Source organism: Nicotiana tabacum, chromosome 2 (assembly GCF_000715075.1).
Source record: "Nicotiana tabacum cultivar K326 chromosome 2, ASM71507v2, whole genome shotgun sequence".
Classification (NCBI taxonomy): domain Eukaryota; kingdom Viridiplantae; phylum Streptophyta; class Magnoliopsida; order Solanales; family Solanaceae; genus Nicotiana; species Nicotiana tabacum.
This window is the reverse complement of record NC_134081.1, coordinates 125,434,389-125,449,560: the sequence shown is the minus strand read 5'-3', so window position 1 is coordinate 125,449,560 and position 15,172 is coordinate 125,434,389. Positions and strand designations below refer to the sequence as shown.

At 36.1% G+C, this 15,172-nt stretch overlaps 1 protein-coding gene across 2 annotated transcripts; it reads left to right on the top strand.

Moving 5' to 3' along the window:
- Positions 1-7,261: 7,261 nt before the first annotated feature.
- LOC107800926 (uncharacterized) lies at positions 7,262-14,882 on the top strand. 2 transcript variants are annotated; one of them, XM_016624195.2, is made up of 7 exons: positions 7,262-7,516; positions 7,734-9,456; positions 10,299-10,732; positions 10,820-10,981; positions 12,042-12,117; positions 12,923-13,078; positions 14,320-14,882. In XM_016624195.2, the coding sequence occupies exons 2-7, from the start codon at positions 7,753-7,755 to the stop codon at positions 14,464-14,466; spliced, it is 2,679 nt and encodes an 892-aa protein (XP_016479681.1). In that variant the 5' UTR covers positions 7,262-7,516; positions 7,734-7,752; the 3' UTR covers positions 14,467-14,882. The 2 variants fall into 2 exon arrangements, with proteins under 2 accessions (XP_016479681.1, XP_016479682.1); XM_016624196.2 differs by having other exon boundaries at positions 7,348-7,516; positions 7,740-9,456.
- Positions 14,883-15,172: the final 290 nt, after the last annotated feature.

The following is a 15,172-nucleotide window of genomic DNA, read 5'->3' as shown; positions in this document are numbered from 1 at the left end:
GGTTCTATATCAACATCAGTAGGGGAGGGCCTAGAATCTCTCACATGTTCTTTGCTGATGACTTCACTATGTTTTCCAGAGCTAATAGGAGAAATTGTGAGACCATTTTATCCATCCTAGATAATTTCAATGCTGCCTTTAGGCAGAACGTCAACTTCCAGACGTGTAAGGTGATTTTTTCTTCCAACTGTAATGAAGAATGGGCCAAAAATTGCAACACCATCCTAGGTATCAAGAGTGCCAGAGACTTTGGTAAATACCTAGGGTTCCCTATCTTCCATAAAAGGCATACCAATAGTGACTTCCAATTCATTCTTGATAACCTCAACAGTAGGATGACAAGTTGGAAAACCAAGTTCCTTAACATGGATGGGCGCACCACACTAGCCAAATCATGCCTACGTAGTATTCCCAGCCATTTGATGCAATACATCCAATTGCCTTCCCATGTTACCAGCCAATTTGACAAAATCCAAAGAAACTTTATCTAGGGAACAACTTCTGCCAAAAGAAAACTCCACATGGTTAAGTGGCCCGATGTCACCAAACCAAAGAACATGGGAGGCTTAGGCCTTCAGCAGGCACAACTAAAAAATAAGACTTGCCATACCAGCCTAGCTTGGAGACTCTATAATAACACAAACTCCATCTGGGCTAGGGTGCTCATGGGAAAGCATTGTAGTGGAATAGGGATGAGGGCTAAGGCTAAAACAAAAACATGACAGTGTGTCTAGGAGGGCCGGAAGATATGCATAAAAGGCTCTATATGGGTGGTTCACAAAGGGGATAGGGTTAGATTCCTTACTGACACATGGCTTCCCAACATGCAACCATTAGATACAATCCTTAAAGGTCCATGGCATCAGAATGTCATGAACACCAAGATAAATGCAACGTACTCCAATGGGTTTTGGGATTTCACCTCCATCCACTACCCAATCCCTCGTGACATCAACATCATAATCCAAAATACCTTCATCCCCAACTCTACCACAGATGAGGACAAGTTCATCTGGAACCTTAGCTCCAATGGGTTATTTAGTGCTAAATATGCCTACTTTTTCATAGATGCACCTTGACACTACACAAGAAGATCACTTCGATTGGATTTGAAAACTAAAATCCCTAAAAAGATTAAGTTTTTTATTTGGCTCATGCACCAGAATATACTGCCTACAGGGAACCACTTATACCACATAAGCCTCAGAATAAATCCTAACTGCAATTATTGCAATTCATGAGTATAAGACATAAATCATATCTTCTTTGAATGCACAAATGCCAAAGATTTCTGGCAGCATCTGCTGCACTTGTGCAACCATAGGCCAACCCTTAATGCACCACCCTTTTATATGGCTAACTGGGAAGACACATGGCATAAACTTCAACATGTTGATTTCAATGCATGCATCAATTGGAAATAACTACTGCCTTTCTGCCTATGGGCCATTTGGCTCACCAGAAACTCCAATTTTTTTGAGAAGAAGAAGAATCATATTAATGTCAACCAAACAATTGCTAAAGCTGTTGAATACAATAATGTTGTTGCCTCGCATAGATCTGCCACAAATACTAGGACCTTATACCTTAAGTGGCAACCACCAGACATGGGCTTTTATAAGTTGAACACTAATGAAGCTGCATGCCTAAATACATTAAAATGGGGTATTGGGGGGGGGGGGTATTCATAAACAACATGGGTGACTAGGAAGGAAGTTTTTGATAGGACCCAATTTTTGGCAGTTCCTCCGGCGTTTGCAAATGATGCAGTGTGAGCATACATCTTAGGAACTGTATTTGAAAGAAAAAATAATATTTGTAATATTAACACAATGCTAGACATTGATGACAATCCCAAGGGAGCCCATCCCTCCCCTATAATGATGTAATTTTGTGAATATATATATATATATATATATATATATATATATATATATATATATATAAATATAAGTGGACGGCGTGCCACACGATTCATTAGTGAATAGGGTCATAGTAATTCTTATATTTTGCACAAATTATGAATGAATCATACGTATTCGAGCAAAATAAGTAATTGTAAAATAAGAAATACGTTTTTATCGAATGTTCCCAAAGGGACAAATAATAAGAAACGTGTTTAATGGGCTAAAAATTGAACAATTCATGTTTAGACCCTTGTTAGATAAAAAAACAAATGAGATTAAGGGTGTGTTTAGTGCGAATGAATTTTTTTTTTAATTTTTTCATGTTTGGTTGGCGTAAATGTATTCGAAAACGTTTTCTAAATTAACTCATTTTCCATCAATTGGAGAAAAATAAACCCACCCTACCCCACTCCCAAACCACCCACTACCCCCACCACACCCCACCTACCCCAACCTCGCCCATCACTCACCCTAAATAGAAATATTATTAAGAGTACTTTCTTTTCATGTTATAGATATAATTTTTTTTTTATTTCAACAAAATGAGTATACTATTTTCATGATATAGTAAAAGTATTTTCTTTCATTTTAACAAAATGAGTACTTTTTTTTTTATGATGTAGAAAAAATATTTTATTTCATTTTAACAAAACGGGTACTTTCTTTTCATGATGTAAAAAAAGTATTTTTTTTTATTTCAACAAACTAAGTATTTTTTTCCCTGAAATAGAAAAAGTATTTTTTTCAATAAAACGAGTACTTTCTTTTCATGATATAGAAAAGTATTTTCTTTCATTTCAACAAAATGAGTAATTTCTTTTCATGATATAGAAAAAGTATTTTCTTTCATTTCAACAAAATGAGTACTTTCTTTTCATGATGTTGAAAAAGTATTTTCTTTCATTTCAACAAACTAAGAGCCCGTTTGGACATAAGAATTTTTTTTCTTTTTTCAAATTATTTTAAAAACAGTATTTGGTTATCAAAATCTTACAATTTTCCAATCTCACTTGAAAATGCATTTTCAAATTTGAAAAACTAGTGGGAACCAGTTTTTTTATTGAAAATTTGAAGGTTGCTATTTTTTGGTTTTACAAATTTACCTTATATTTTTAAAATTTATAAAAGATCCCATCAGCTATTAACCTAAGTAACCCATCAACTACCCATTTTCCTTTCCATAAAGTCAGAAACACAAAACGCAAGCAACATGGCTTCTTCTCACCAAAGTGTGTGGCTGCCTTTCCCACCAGTCTTAGTTGATTCTTGAACTCTGCCTACTGAAAGTTTGATTATATGGTTATGAGAAATATGTGGCTATGCCTGCTTTTGCACCTTCTCTGTGTGTCAGTAGAATTAGAACATGTGATATTGATTTTGCATCTTCTGTGTGTTGCAGTAAAGTAGAATATGATAATAGTTAAACAATAGCATGTTTGATTGTTTGTTTCAAGTAGGATAATCAAATTGGGGTGATTTTTATTTTTTTTATAAATTGTGGGGTATAAATTATGTTTCATGATTTTGAAAAAAAGACATCCAAATATGTTGCAAAAAATTATAACCAAACACAACTTCATCTTCAATCCAAATTTTAGGAAAATTCCAAATTTGAAAAAAAAAATTGAATTCATGTCCAAACGCCTACTAAGTATTTTCTTTTCCTTAAATAGAAAAAGTATCTTTTCCAACAAAATGAGTAATTTCTTTCAAGATGTAGAAAAAATATTTTATTTCTTTTTAACAAAACATGTACTTTATTTTCATGATTTAGAAAAAATATTTTCTTTCATTTAAACAAACTAAGTATTTTTTTCCTGAAATATAAAAAGTATTTTTCCCCCAACAAAACGAGTACTTTCTATTCATGATGTAAAAAAAGTATTTTCTTTCATTTCAACAAATTAAGTATTTTTTTTTTCTTTCATTTCAACAAACTAAATATTTTTTTTCCTGAAGATAATTAAATTTTGAAGAAAATAGAATTTGCGGGGGGGGGGGGGGGGGGAGGGGAGGAATATAGGAAACATGAGAATTTTGGGGAATGTGGGTTGAGGAGAGTAGCATAAAAAAAATTTTAAATTCTCTAACCAATCACTAGAAATATTTTTCTGTAAAAGTTTTTCACTCTCCAACCAAACAAGGGAAAATACGTGATAAAACTACTCATTTTTTAAGAAAATATTTTTCACGGAAAATATTTTCCTTTGTACCAAACACACCTTAAGATCCCTGCATTTCTTTTTTCCCTTTGTTTTTCATTTATACCTAAAATCCTAACACTAAACAACTCGAACAACATTAATAAAAATGTCGTCGTGTCCATTGAAACTTGGTAGATTTAGTCAAATAGGGATGGATAAAATTATTTGTTTTCAAAAGGGAATGAAAACGATAGCTTTATTATTGATAGAGCTTTATCGAACTGCTCAACATTTGGAGAAAGTTCTTGCCTGTATAGCACATTCTTGCTATAAAAATAATGACTCCCTAGTATCTCATTTGTGACAATTGTATGACTTTTAAGGCTATATTCGCCCTGCTCTTAAATGAAGTTACTACTCTATTTGATTGTACTAAACTAAAATAGTTTTATAAAACACTTCAATTTTCAAACAACGTTGACCTCCCCTTTAAATTTTACTACATGTATACTTCTGAAAAGGGAAACAAACGTGTATTATTTGCCGTAAAAATAGACTTCTCGACAGATACCATTGCCTGTTTGAACATGGCCTTTTCTCATTCGGCAACTGCAACTAGTGATAAGGCTACTAAGATAGAACCTGGACCTGCACATAAAAAATATGTGTAGAAAAGGGTGGGAGTATACCATAACGATACCCGATAAGTGCCAAATCTAATCTCGGTCAAGTAGTGACGAGATCAGGTCCGGGCCCTACTGGTATAAATATAATGAAATAAGACAGAATAAAATATTGCAGTAAAAATAAATACGGGAATCTAATAAGAACAGAATCAATGAAAGACAATAACTCAGAATACAGTGATAACAACAAGTGATCTCCCGAGATAACGTCTTGTAGTCCCAAACGTAAATGTGCAGGGGATCTTCCGAAATACCGTTCTGTAGTCCCAAAATAATATATGCTCAGCAGGGGATCTCCCGGAATACCGTTCCGTAGTCCCAAAGTAAATATGCTGTACAAGGGATCTCCCGCAATACCGTTCCGTAGTCCCAAAGTAAATATGCAGCGTAACCAACCAAAATAACAATTACAACAAGAAATCCTACTGTTTAGACTAATTTCAAGTTAAGGAAAAACAGGTAATTTCACTAAACATGCTGCACAGAGTTCAAATAGGCAATTAAACAAGTAGGCATGCTATTCTAGTCTAAACAGGATAGTTACATATGCTAGTGTGTTTCAAATAAGGAGAAAACAAGTTATGACTTAGTGAAAAACGGAGTTTTACAACAAATAGCCTGTGTACGTACTCGTCACTTCACGTACACGACGCTCACATATCAAACAGTACCAAATCCTAAGGGGAGTTCCCACGCAAGGTTAGGCAAGCCACTTACCTCGAACCAAGCTCAATCAATCAGTCAGAATGCCTTTCCCACGAATGTCCGGCTCAGAGTGACCCAAATCTAGCCAAAATCAATTACATAGCATAAATATAACTAAAAGAAACTAATCTAGTTAATAAAATCAAAGCTAGCGCAAGAAATTGAAAAATCGCTCAAAAAAAGCCTCCCCGGGCCCACGTCTCGGAATCGGGTAAAAGTTACAAAATACGAACACTCATTCACTCACGAGTCTAACCATACCAAATTCACTCAAATCCGATACCAAAATCTCAATCAAAATCCCAAAATTTAGTCTAAGAACTCTTCTCAAATTTTTCCAATTTTTCACCCCAAATTCGAAATTAAATGATAAAATTAATGATATATTAGTGAGTTATAACCAAAAATCAAGTTAAGAATCATTACTCAATTGATATCTCTGAAAATCCCTTAAAATCTCATCCAAATCCGAGCTTCTATATTTGGGTCAGCTAAATTTGGGGTTTGTATATGAAAGCCCCATATTAGGAATAAAACACTTTCTAATAATATTGAGAGCACCATAAATCTCTAATTAAGGATGACGAAATATTTATTCCATCACAACTTTGCGATGAAGAAGGCCGTTGTTTCTTAAATTAGAGAGGAAAAGTTAATTTCATTAGATAATAGAAAATACTTATATTGATTGAATAGTTCAGGCTTTCTTTAAACTTTTTATTTTATTTTTTTTATTGCAGGGCTGTTGGTCTGGATTTTCTGACTATTTATGTTTTATTTTTAATTTTGTTTCGTTTAAATTCTAACCATGTGTTACGTCGCATGGCCCGCAATGGGAGCATATGATAGAAGTGTATATTTTCTTATTTAAAAATGAGAGGCAGCCATAGTAATCTGGACAACTAATCAATTAATCATGTGGTATCCAGTTATCCACATTATTTTACGCGTTCATTGGGTCCCAAATTATGAACTTTTAATCAATTTATAAGCTGTAAAGAGAATCCAAATTATGTATTTTTAATTGAGATTTAATAATGAATGGGACTTTCTTTTGACTTTCTTTTTATGCCCAAATAGTAATTAAATTGAAGATTTGCTGGTTGATCAGAAAAGACTATCCCACATACTTTAATGTGATTTTCATCTCTATTTTTTTCTTCTTCCAAAAATTAAATTTGATTATTTTGGTAAATGTATAATTAATTTATTTGTTTTGATAGCTTAAGTTTTCTAATAGAAAAATGGTCTTGAATTCAAGTTTCACTATCACCATTCATAAAAAAAAAGGTTATTCCCATTTATTTGGCCAGTAAAAGAGAATTAAGTCATGTAATGGTATGTGTTTAAGATATAATTACGTAAATAAAAGTGTAATATTTCTAATTAAATTTATTGTTTTAAATAATAATCTACAACTCAACAGCTTTTCCTCAACATCGTTACTGTGTTCGGTGTGATGAAAATATTTTTCATCAGAAAAGAAGCTTTCCTATTTTTAAAAAAGAAGTTTTTTTCCTGTGTTTGCTTGCTGAATTTATTTATATATTTGGCGTAATTGGTAAAGTTGCTACCATGTGACCAGGAGGTCACGGGTTCAAGCCGTGATAACAACATCTTGCAGAAATGTAGGGTAATGCTGCGTACAATAGATCCTTGTGGTCCGGTACTTTTCTGGACCCTGCATATAGCGGAAGTTTAGTGCACCAGAATGCCCTTTGAATAAGATTAAAAAAATTGGGCCTCATTTCAGCCCATTCATCCAATCTCTTAAGAGCCCAACCTACATATTTGGCGGGAAAGTCGAAGCCATTCCAACAGGCGTGTCGTATCTCGTGTGTGTGTGTGTCCAGTAAGCTTCCCACCAAATTCCCATAAAAACACCTCAAACCTGCTAAACCTCCCGCCACAACCTTCCGCCGTCGTCGACCGCTTCAACTGCCGCCGGAAACATTCCCTTCTCTACTGTACTCTTATTTCCCTATTTCGTCTTCATCCTCACAATATCACTTCACTGTACCATCATTTTCGCCATTGCTCTCAGTATCTCGTCACTAATTCCTCGCCGTCACTGGTAACTGTAACTTACTCTCTATCTTTCAATACATAAGCTTCCTTTATTCTGTTTTATCGAACTTTATAAGTTTGTTAGTCTCTGCTACTGAGTTCAGATTTTGCGCTTTTTTTTTTATGTATATTATAGAGAAATGAGTACTTCTGTTTTTTTGGATATTTAGATACGCGTATGATTTTTTTTTTGTTGCTTATTTTAGTTTCATTTGTTGTGGTAGCTTCAGAGGATAAGAGATAATGGCGATTTTGAGGTCTCGCGAAGTGACTCCGGCACTCAAGCCTAAAGCCTTTTCAAAAACCCTAGAAAATGTTACTGTATTGGAACCGGCAACTCCGTCAAAGTCTCTAGAAACTTCGAGCCAGTCTTATTGTAACATGACTCCGATTTCTTGTTCTTCGGCTAGTCGTTCCGTTTCTCATATTGTTGCTCCAAGGAGGAGTTTGAGATTGGCTTCTAAAACTGGTTTTAGCGAAATTTTGAGTAGTAAAGGAAACAATAAGGATTTTGAAATTTATAATGAGTGTAATGGTGAGAGTTTGAAGAGAGACATTGATGTAGAAAACACGGTTTTGGATGAAGATAAGAATTTGGGGGTTTGGCATAGTGAAGGTATTGAAGAAATAGGTTTGAATAAATCTGATGTAATAGGAAATTCAGCATGCTGTGAGGAGAGAACTGAATATGCTAAGAAGGGGAAAGGGAAGAAAAAACGAAGTATAGAAGTGCAGGGAGAAGGGAACACTAAGTTTGTGAGTCTGCGGTCAGGCAAGAAAATCTCAAAGAGAGCACTTGAAGAAACCAGTGGTGGCTCTGTTGGTGAGACTGGAAGCGTTGAGAAGGATTGCGATGAGAAGCTGTCTCAAGGAAAGCTAAGTGAAGGAATGTCAAGCAGTTGTGATTCAGAAGGTGCCTTGAGCAATAAGTTAGGGACAAGTTCAGATGAGCCTTCTATTGTTAAGAGGAGGAGATTCAGTAGAGAAGAGAAATGTAAAGGCACAGTTTATGACCAGGGCTTGTCAGTGGTTCATTCAGTAAATTTAGAATCAGAGGAAACATTCGGGATGCCAATTGAGGACACAGTACCTCAGTCTGCCTGTTTCCCAGAAACCGCAGACATGGATAATCATGGTGATGAGCAAGCTGCTAGTGTGCAAAATGGTAATTCAAAGACTAGAAGGAGGCTTAGCAGAGAGGAAAAAGGAAAAAAAGTGATGGCTGGCTATGATCTGCCTCATGGTCTTGATACATTGGAAGGAAAATCCAAGCAAGGGGCGGAAAAACCCATAACTGATATTGTTTCAAGAGATATTAATTTCTCAGAGGATATGACATCATCTCAGGATGGAGAGCAAGTTGCAGATGCCAATGCGAGCGTAACTGCTACAAGAGTATCTACATCAAGAAGACGGTTTAGGGATATTGCCAGACGAAATGCTTCCAGGTTTGCTCATTTCTCTTCCCAAACGGAACAGGATATAAATGCCACTGCTGAGGAAATTCCACAGGAGGAAGTGAACACTGAAGAAAGAGAAGACTGGCCTGGTCCATTTTCAACTGCTATGAAGATTATTAGAGATCGCGAAACGAACATCAAGCGTCAGCAGAGTTCATTTTCAGAGAAAAGTAAGATTGAATTGGTATGGGTTTCCAAAAAGGACCAGCAGTGCCAATCTAGAAAGCTGGTGGTTCCCTCACTACAAGACCTATGCATGTGCATTTTAGTGAAAAATGCAGATGCAATCACTTCACTTGATTGTGTACCTGATGCACTCAGGCACAGGATTTGCCAAACACTGTGCGATTCTCGAAAAATGACTTATCAATTTTTTGATCTTCTTACCCGTGGATCTCCTACAGAGATACGCATAAAGGACTGTTCATGGTTGGATGAGGAGAAGTTCACACAGACCTTTGAAGCATGTGATACCAGCAACTTGGTGGTGAGTTTTCATCTTCCTTTTATTTATGCTATGTCTGATTGGAGTGGAAAAAGAAATGGTTGGAGGAGTAGAAGTAAAAGTGAATAAAGTGTGCATGTTCGCCGGTTGGTTAGGAAATAATAGAAAAACGCAAAATAGAAGTGGAGGGGTTGCAGTCCTCTGCGTCATCTTTCTCAATCTGTCGAAAGCTGGATGGAAATGATGAAGTATATCATCAATGCTTCACATAGGGGAAGTAGACAGTTTGGTTTCTCTCTCCTTCCTCTCCATCTCTCATTTGAGGAACCAAACTTAGTTTTAATATTTATGAACTACTGTTCTATCAGTTAAATTATTCATCTAGCCATTTTTGAAGCAAGCTGTGTTATGCTTTTGTATGTGATTCCTTTTAACTACATTTTTATTTTATTTACTCCCCCCCCTACCTGCGTTACTTTTTCACTCTGTACATATGATACTTGGTACTAATAAGTACTTGTTTAGCAGCATTACATGGGGGGCACTAACGGACCTTGTTTACCAGCATAATCTCTGCTTATGATCTTGAACATTACAGTGTTGATGATATTAAAATTCATAAAAGATAAAGCTGTCCTCCCCCCCCCCCCCAACCCCCTTTTTTTTTTTTTTTTTTTTTTCTTCTCCCCCTTTCTGCATGTAATTGTCCTATTCTTTCCTTGGGCCAGGATAAAGTTCTTCATCTTAGCATGGTTTGTATTAGAATACTTTAAAAGTCTTCAGTCTGTCCATTCAAGTTTTGCTTGCATATGTTGTAGTAATAGATATCAATGCTATGTTAGTTCTGATTGTTGAACTTGAAGAGATTCTCTTTGTGGAACCAGGTGCTTCAACTGGATCAGTGTGGTCGCTGTATTCCAGATTATATCCTATTGGCTACATTAGCTCGTTGCCCAAACAATCTCCCTGCATTAACTACCTTGTCCTTGAAAGGTGCATGTCGTCTTTCCGATTCTGGGCTGACGGCAATCATCTCTGCAGCACCTTGTTTAAGGTCAATGAATCTCAGCCAGTGCTCTTTGCTGACATGTGATGGAATTAGCTGTTTATCTGATTCATTGGGATCAGTTCTGAGAGAGTTGTATCTAGACGATTGCGAAGCAATAGATCCCATGCTTATTCTACCAGCATTGCTAAAGCTAGAACATTTGGAAGTTCTATCAGTAGCTGGAATCCAGACTGTATGTGATGCTTTTATTAAAGAATTTGTCATTCATCGAGGTCAGAGTCTGAGAGAGATTGTTCTGAAGGGATGCACGTAGGTGTTTTTCGTCCTGTTTCAGATGATGTTCCACAGAGAAATTTGACAGATACTGATTGTATTTGTGCCTTTAATCTGATGCAGGCAATTGACTGACTGTTCTCTGAAAGAGATTGCACAAAGCTGTCCTGGATTACGCGCTATTGACCTGAGTAACTTGCGTAAATTGACAGACTCTGCAATCGGACATCTTGCCACTGGTTGTAGAGCAGTTGACAAGCTAAAACTCTGTCGCAATGCATTCAGGTTTCAAAATATAGCATTCAGTGCAGAATTCTTTTCTAAGTGTAGCATATGCAGTGTCTTTAACCATAATTTTTTGCTTGCAATAATCATCATCATTTTCTGTAGCTTTTTACTCTTTTCTTCAATGTTGGTTGCTTATGCCTTTAGAGCAAATTTGTCAAAGAATATCACCATATCGTTGCTACAAAGGAGGGTTGTTTCTTCGCATAAAAGATTCTTCATTTGAATGTTGAAAAGATGTTTCAAAATCCTTGGTTTCAAATTTCCTTCTCATGTTCCTTTTGTGGAGTGGTTGGTTGCCCAGAATCATCTAGGTTGATACTGCACACATTTTCTTTTGTATTTTACTTTTATTTTGTAAGTAAAAATAGCATATCCAAGTTGCGGAGATATAACAGTCTCCTATGCTTATAAGAGTGGGTGCATACGGTACATTGTACTTTGTATATATAAGGAACGTCTCATTCAGCTGGATTTGGTATAATTCACACTTAACTCCTTTGATGAAATTTCTACCTTTATCGAGCATGTATGTACCCTTTCCATCTATGCATGAACATGTATTTGAGTATGTCCATACATGAGATCCTAGCTCTTTGCAGTTGGAACGCACCATTTCACCTACTCCTTAGCTTCATTTGTTTAATAAGTATTTGGATTAGTTAGAAACCGGAGAAAAGGAAATATCAGTCGAAGAATAGGAATTGGCAGCCGGCAGGGAAATGATTTTGCAGTCTTGTGTCTGTTTTTCCAACTTATTTGGCTTTCTATGTATTTACTCTCATATGATACATGAGTTGTTTTCCATTCTTGAAGGCTTATAATAGTGGTTTCAAGCTACATATAAGATCCTCTCAGTATCATTCTTGCAAAAATCACAAAAAATGTTCTTTGAAATCTTAGAATAGTGGTTTCAAGCTACATATAGGATATTATCAGTATGCATTCTTCAAAAAATGAAAAGAGCTATCCTTTTTGATAGCATGTTTTGAATTCCTTGTACTCGTAAATAGTAAAATTGAAAGTGGCATAAGCTTACTCTTATCTTTATCAATGTCAGTGATGAAGCTGTTGCTGCTTATGTTGAAACCAGTGGGGAGTCTTTGAAGGAATTGTCTCTCAATTTTGTCAGTAAGGTATTTAACCGCATGTAATGTTCATCACATTTTTCTTATTGTATTTGTGTGGTTCTAGGGAAATGTGTTATGGGTTCTGATTGTGCTTCATGTTTGCTGAATTCCAGTTGGTATTTGCTACTTTATGGCCTTGACTTCTAGTAAAATCACCAGCATTACACACTGGACTTAGAATTCTCGATTAAGCCTGCTAAATCCGGCTTAGATCAACATTTATCCATTAGAAGGGGCTCTAATGATTTTACTATCCAGTTTGCTTTTTAAGCATTGTTTGTTCCACAAGGGTCAATGGAGATTCATATAGCGGACCTCACCTTGTTTGGGCTGAGGCGCAGTTGTTATTGTTGTTCCACAAGGGGATAACCCATTTTATCAAGAAATTATTGCTTTATGGATGTCCGGAACTTTGCTTAGATATGTCAACTATTCAAATATAATATCAGAGTAACTTTTGGTATAATAGGAAGCCCGTAGATCTTCCTGAAAATGTAGTGGAATCCATGGACAATCCTAGGGGAGGAAATTTCACACACTTTTGTGGTGACTTCCCACTTTTGTGGTGCTGCACTGTTAGTAAAATCTACCTTGTAAAAATATATATTTTTGGGAGTACTAGCAAAAGGAACCTTGGGTTTGTAATCTGAACTTGCAGATTTTCTTTGCTTTCACTTCTAGGCCTCTTGTTTCCTCTTCCATGTTTTTCTGGGTACATGGAAATTTGAATATCGAAAAAGGTCAATGAATTATTGCCAGACTAAAAGTCAAGGAATCAATGTTTTTCCATGTCTTTATATGGTTTTTACAGGTTTCACACAACACTGCAATATCACTAGCCAAATGCTCAAAAAATTTGATTAGTCTGGATTTGTCTTGGTGCCGCAACTTGGCGAATGAAGCCCTGGGACTGATTGTTGATAGCTGCTTGTCGTTGGAAGTATTGAAATTATTTGGCTGTACTCAGGTATGCTTTGTTTAGTTTGGTAAGTGAGAAACTTACTTGCTCACAGCTTGCCTGACCATTAAAGGACACAGCTAATGTCCTACCTTTTTTCCTGTGCTTAGAGTTTAGACTGCCAACAGGGATTGTTGAAAGGCACCTGCTCGTACCAGAGTCGAATACAAAGTCTTTCTATCTCGATTATGTAGAAGTATAGGAATTTCTTGTGCTTGTAAAATTTGATTATGTGTTATGACTTTGAGTTCTTTCCTATCTCTAGGTTTCATCATAGGTCACTTTATTGAGATTTATTCATCTTAAGGTTTCATCCGAACTGAAGAAAGGGGCAATTTTTTTTTTGTTTCTTTGCCCCAGATTTACCCTAAAATTTGGAGAATAAAATCTTAATTGTGTGAAATATCGAAAATGCCTATGCTCTCAAGGTTGATTATCTTCCTCAAAAAAGAGTTTAGCAAATTCAGTATTTTTTCTATCTTGTGATCGCTGTTTGCTGACACTGATGCAGTCTCTGAAAACTAAATTGAACTCCTCAAAGGAGCTAACCTGCTGCTTTTTCGAAGTGTGCAATGCCAGCCTTCCATTTCTACTTTTTTTGCTTGGATGTGTTTGTGTACATTTGATTTGGTGAATTGGAATTACAATTTTGGGTGCTTGGGTATTTGGTTGATGAGTGCTGGTAAGGGCTGTTTCTTATTTTTCCTAATTTGGGGGTGAGGGGTGGGGTGGGGTTGTTTGGGTTGCAATGATGCATTTTCTCATGGGGCTAAGAGGTGGGAATGGGGAGGTGGCAAAGTGATGGATCAAGAGGGTTTCATACTTAGTAATTGTCAACCCTGAATTTTGAAGCTGGGGCTCTTTGTTTGTATGCAGTTGCCAAGGTAGGCTTTGAAGCTTCTGCATGACTTTTTCCTACTATCATTGAGAGATATGGATCCAAAATTGTTGGGTTCAGATGTCCTTAAATATTGCGAACACATGATTTTCCCAAGAGAGAATGATGGGGTTCATGAGCTACATTCTTTTAGAGAATGATCACTTCTGATATTTTGTTTGATGCATAGGTTTCTTCATATGCCACAGTTTTTCACATGATTTATTGATTGTCTAATTGTTGCTATTGCATTTTTATTACATTTGCTATTTGCTCCTCTTTTTCCTTCAATCCCCTGAACAGTTATTGATGGACTGTTGATGTAGTTAAGCAGCACACAAAACAAATAACTTTTGATCCCGCGAATTTGCAGGTTACTAATGTTTTCTTGGATGGTCACTCAAATCCCAAAGTTCAGATCATTGGGTTAAAGATGACGCCAATATTACAACACATTGAGGCACCAGATTCTCTGCAACAAGGGCCATTACGATATTCAGCAGTATCATCTTTATTCTGATGATTTTGTTCAAAGTTAATTGTCGTATTTGTTTCAGAAATGGACTCAGTATCCTCTGAATGCCAGAAGTCATAACCTCGCCTCACTTCCTTTGGACCTAGATAACTTGTTTTGTGGTGTAATGCAAGGTCCTATTTGGTTGAATGGCAATTTTGCAATGCTTACGGAGAACTTTTTCCTCATGTCTAAATGGAAGAACATATTTTTAGCGTTGATGATATTTGTCCCAGCAAAAATTTGTTTCTTGTGGTGCTCGTTTTCCCTTTTTTCCTTGGCCACTAGTAGAAAATTCAGGTGGAGTGGTATGTATTCCCTAAAAGTTAGATTTAGGGATACCATGTTAAGGTGGTTGTATTCGGCATGTATGTTAAATCAATGAATGCAAGATATATGTCTTGCATATAAATTTTTATCATTTAAATATTTTATGTTCATTCTCATTGTGGCTCTTAAGGGATTTTAAATTGTCCAGTAACACCTGATGCATGTAAGTATTTTTTGTTCACTTAATAGTAAGCTTGCCCCCTCAAAAAAAAAAAAAAACTCAAGTTGTTAATATAATCTCTGGTGATCTTAAGAAAATCATATTTTGGATAAGTTCTTAATTTTTCTTCGACTGTACCACGGCTCAGTGGCACTAAACTTTAGCGGGTAAACTCTTATCTAGTACCCTCTTAATTGGAAATCTTACACGATGTTGAAATGG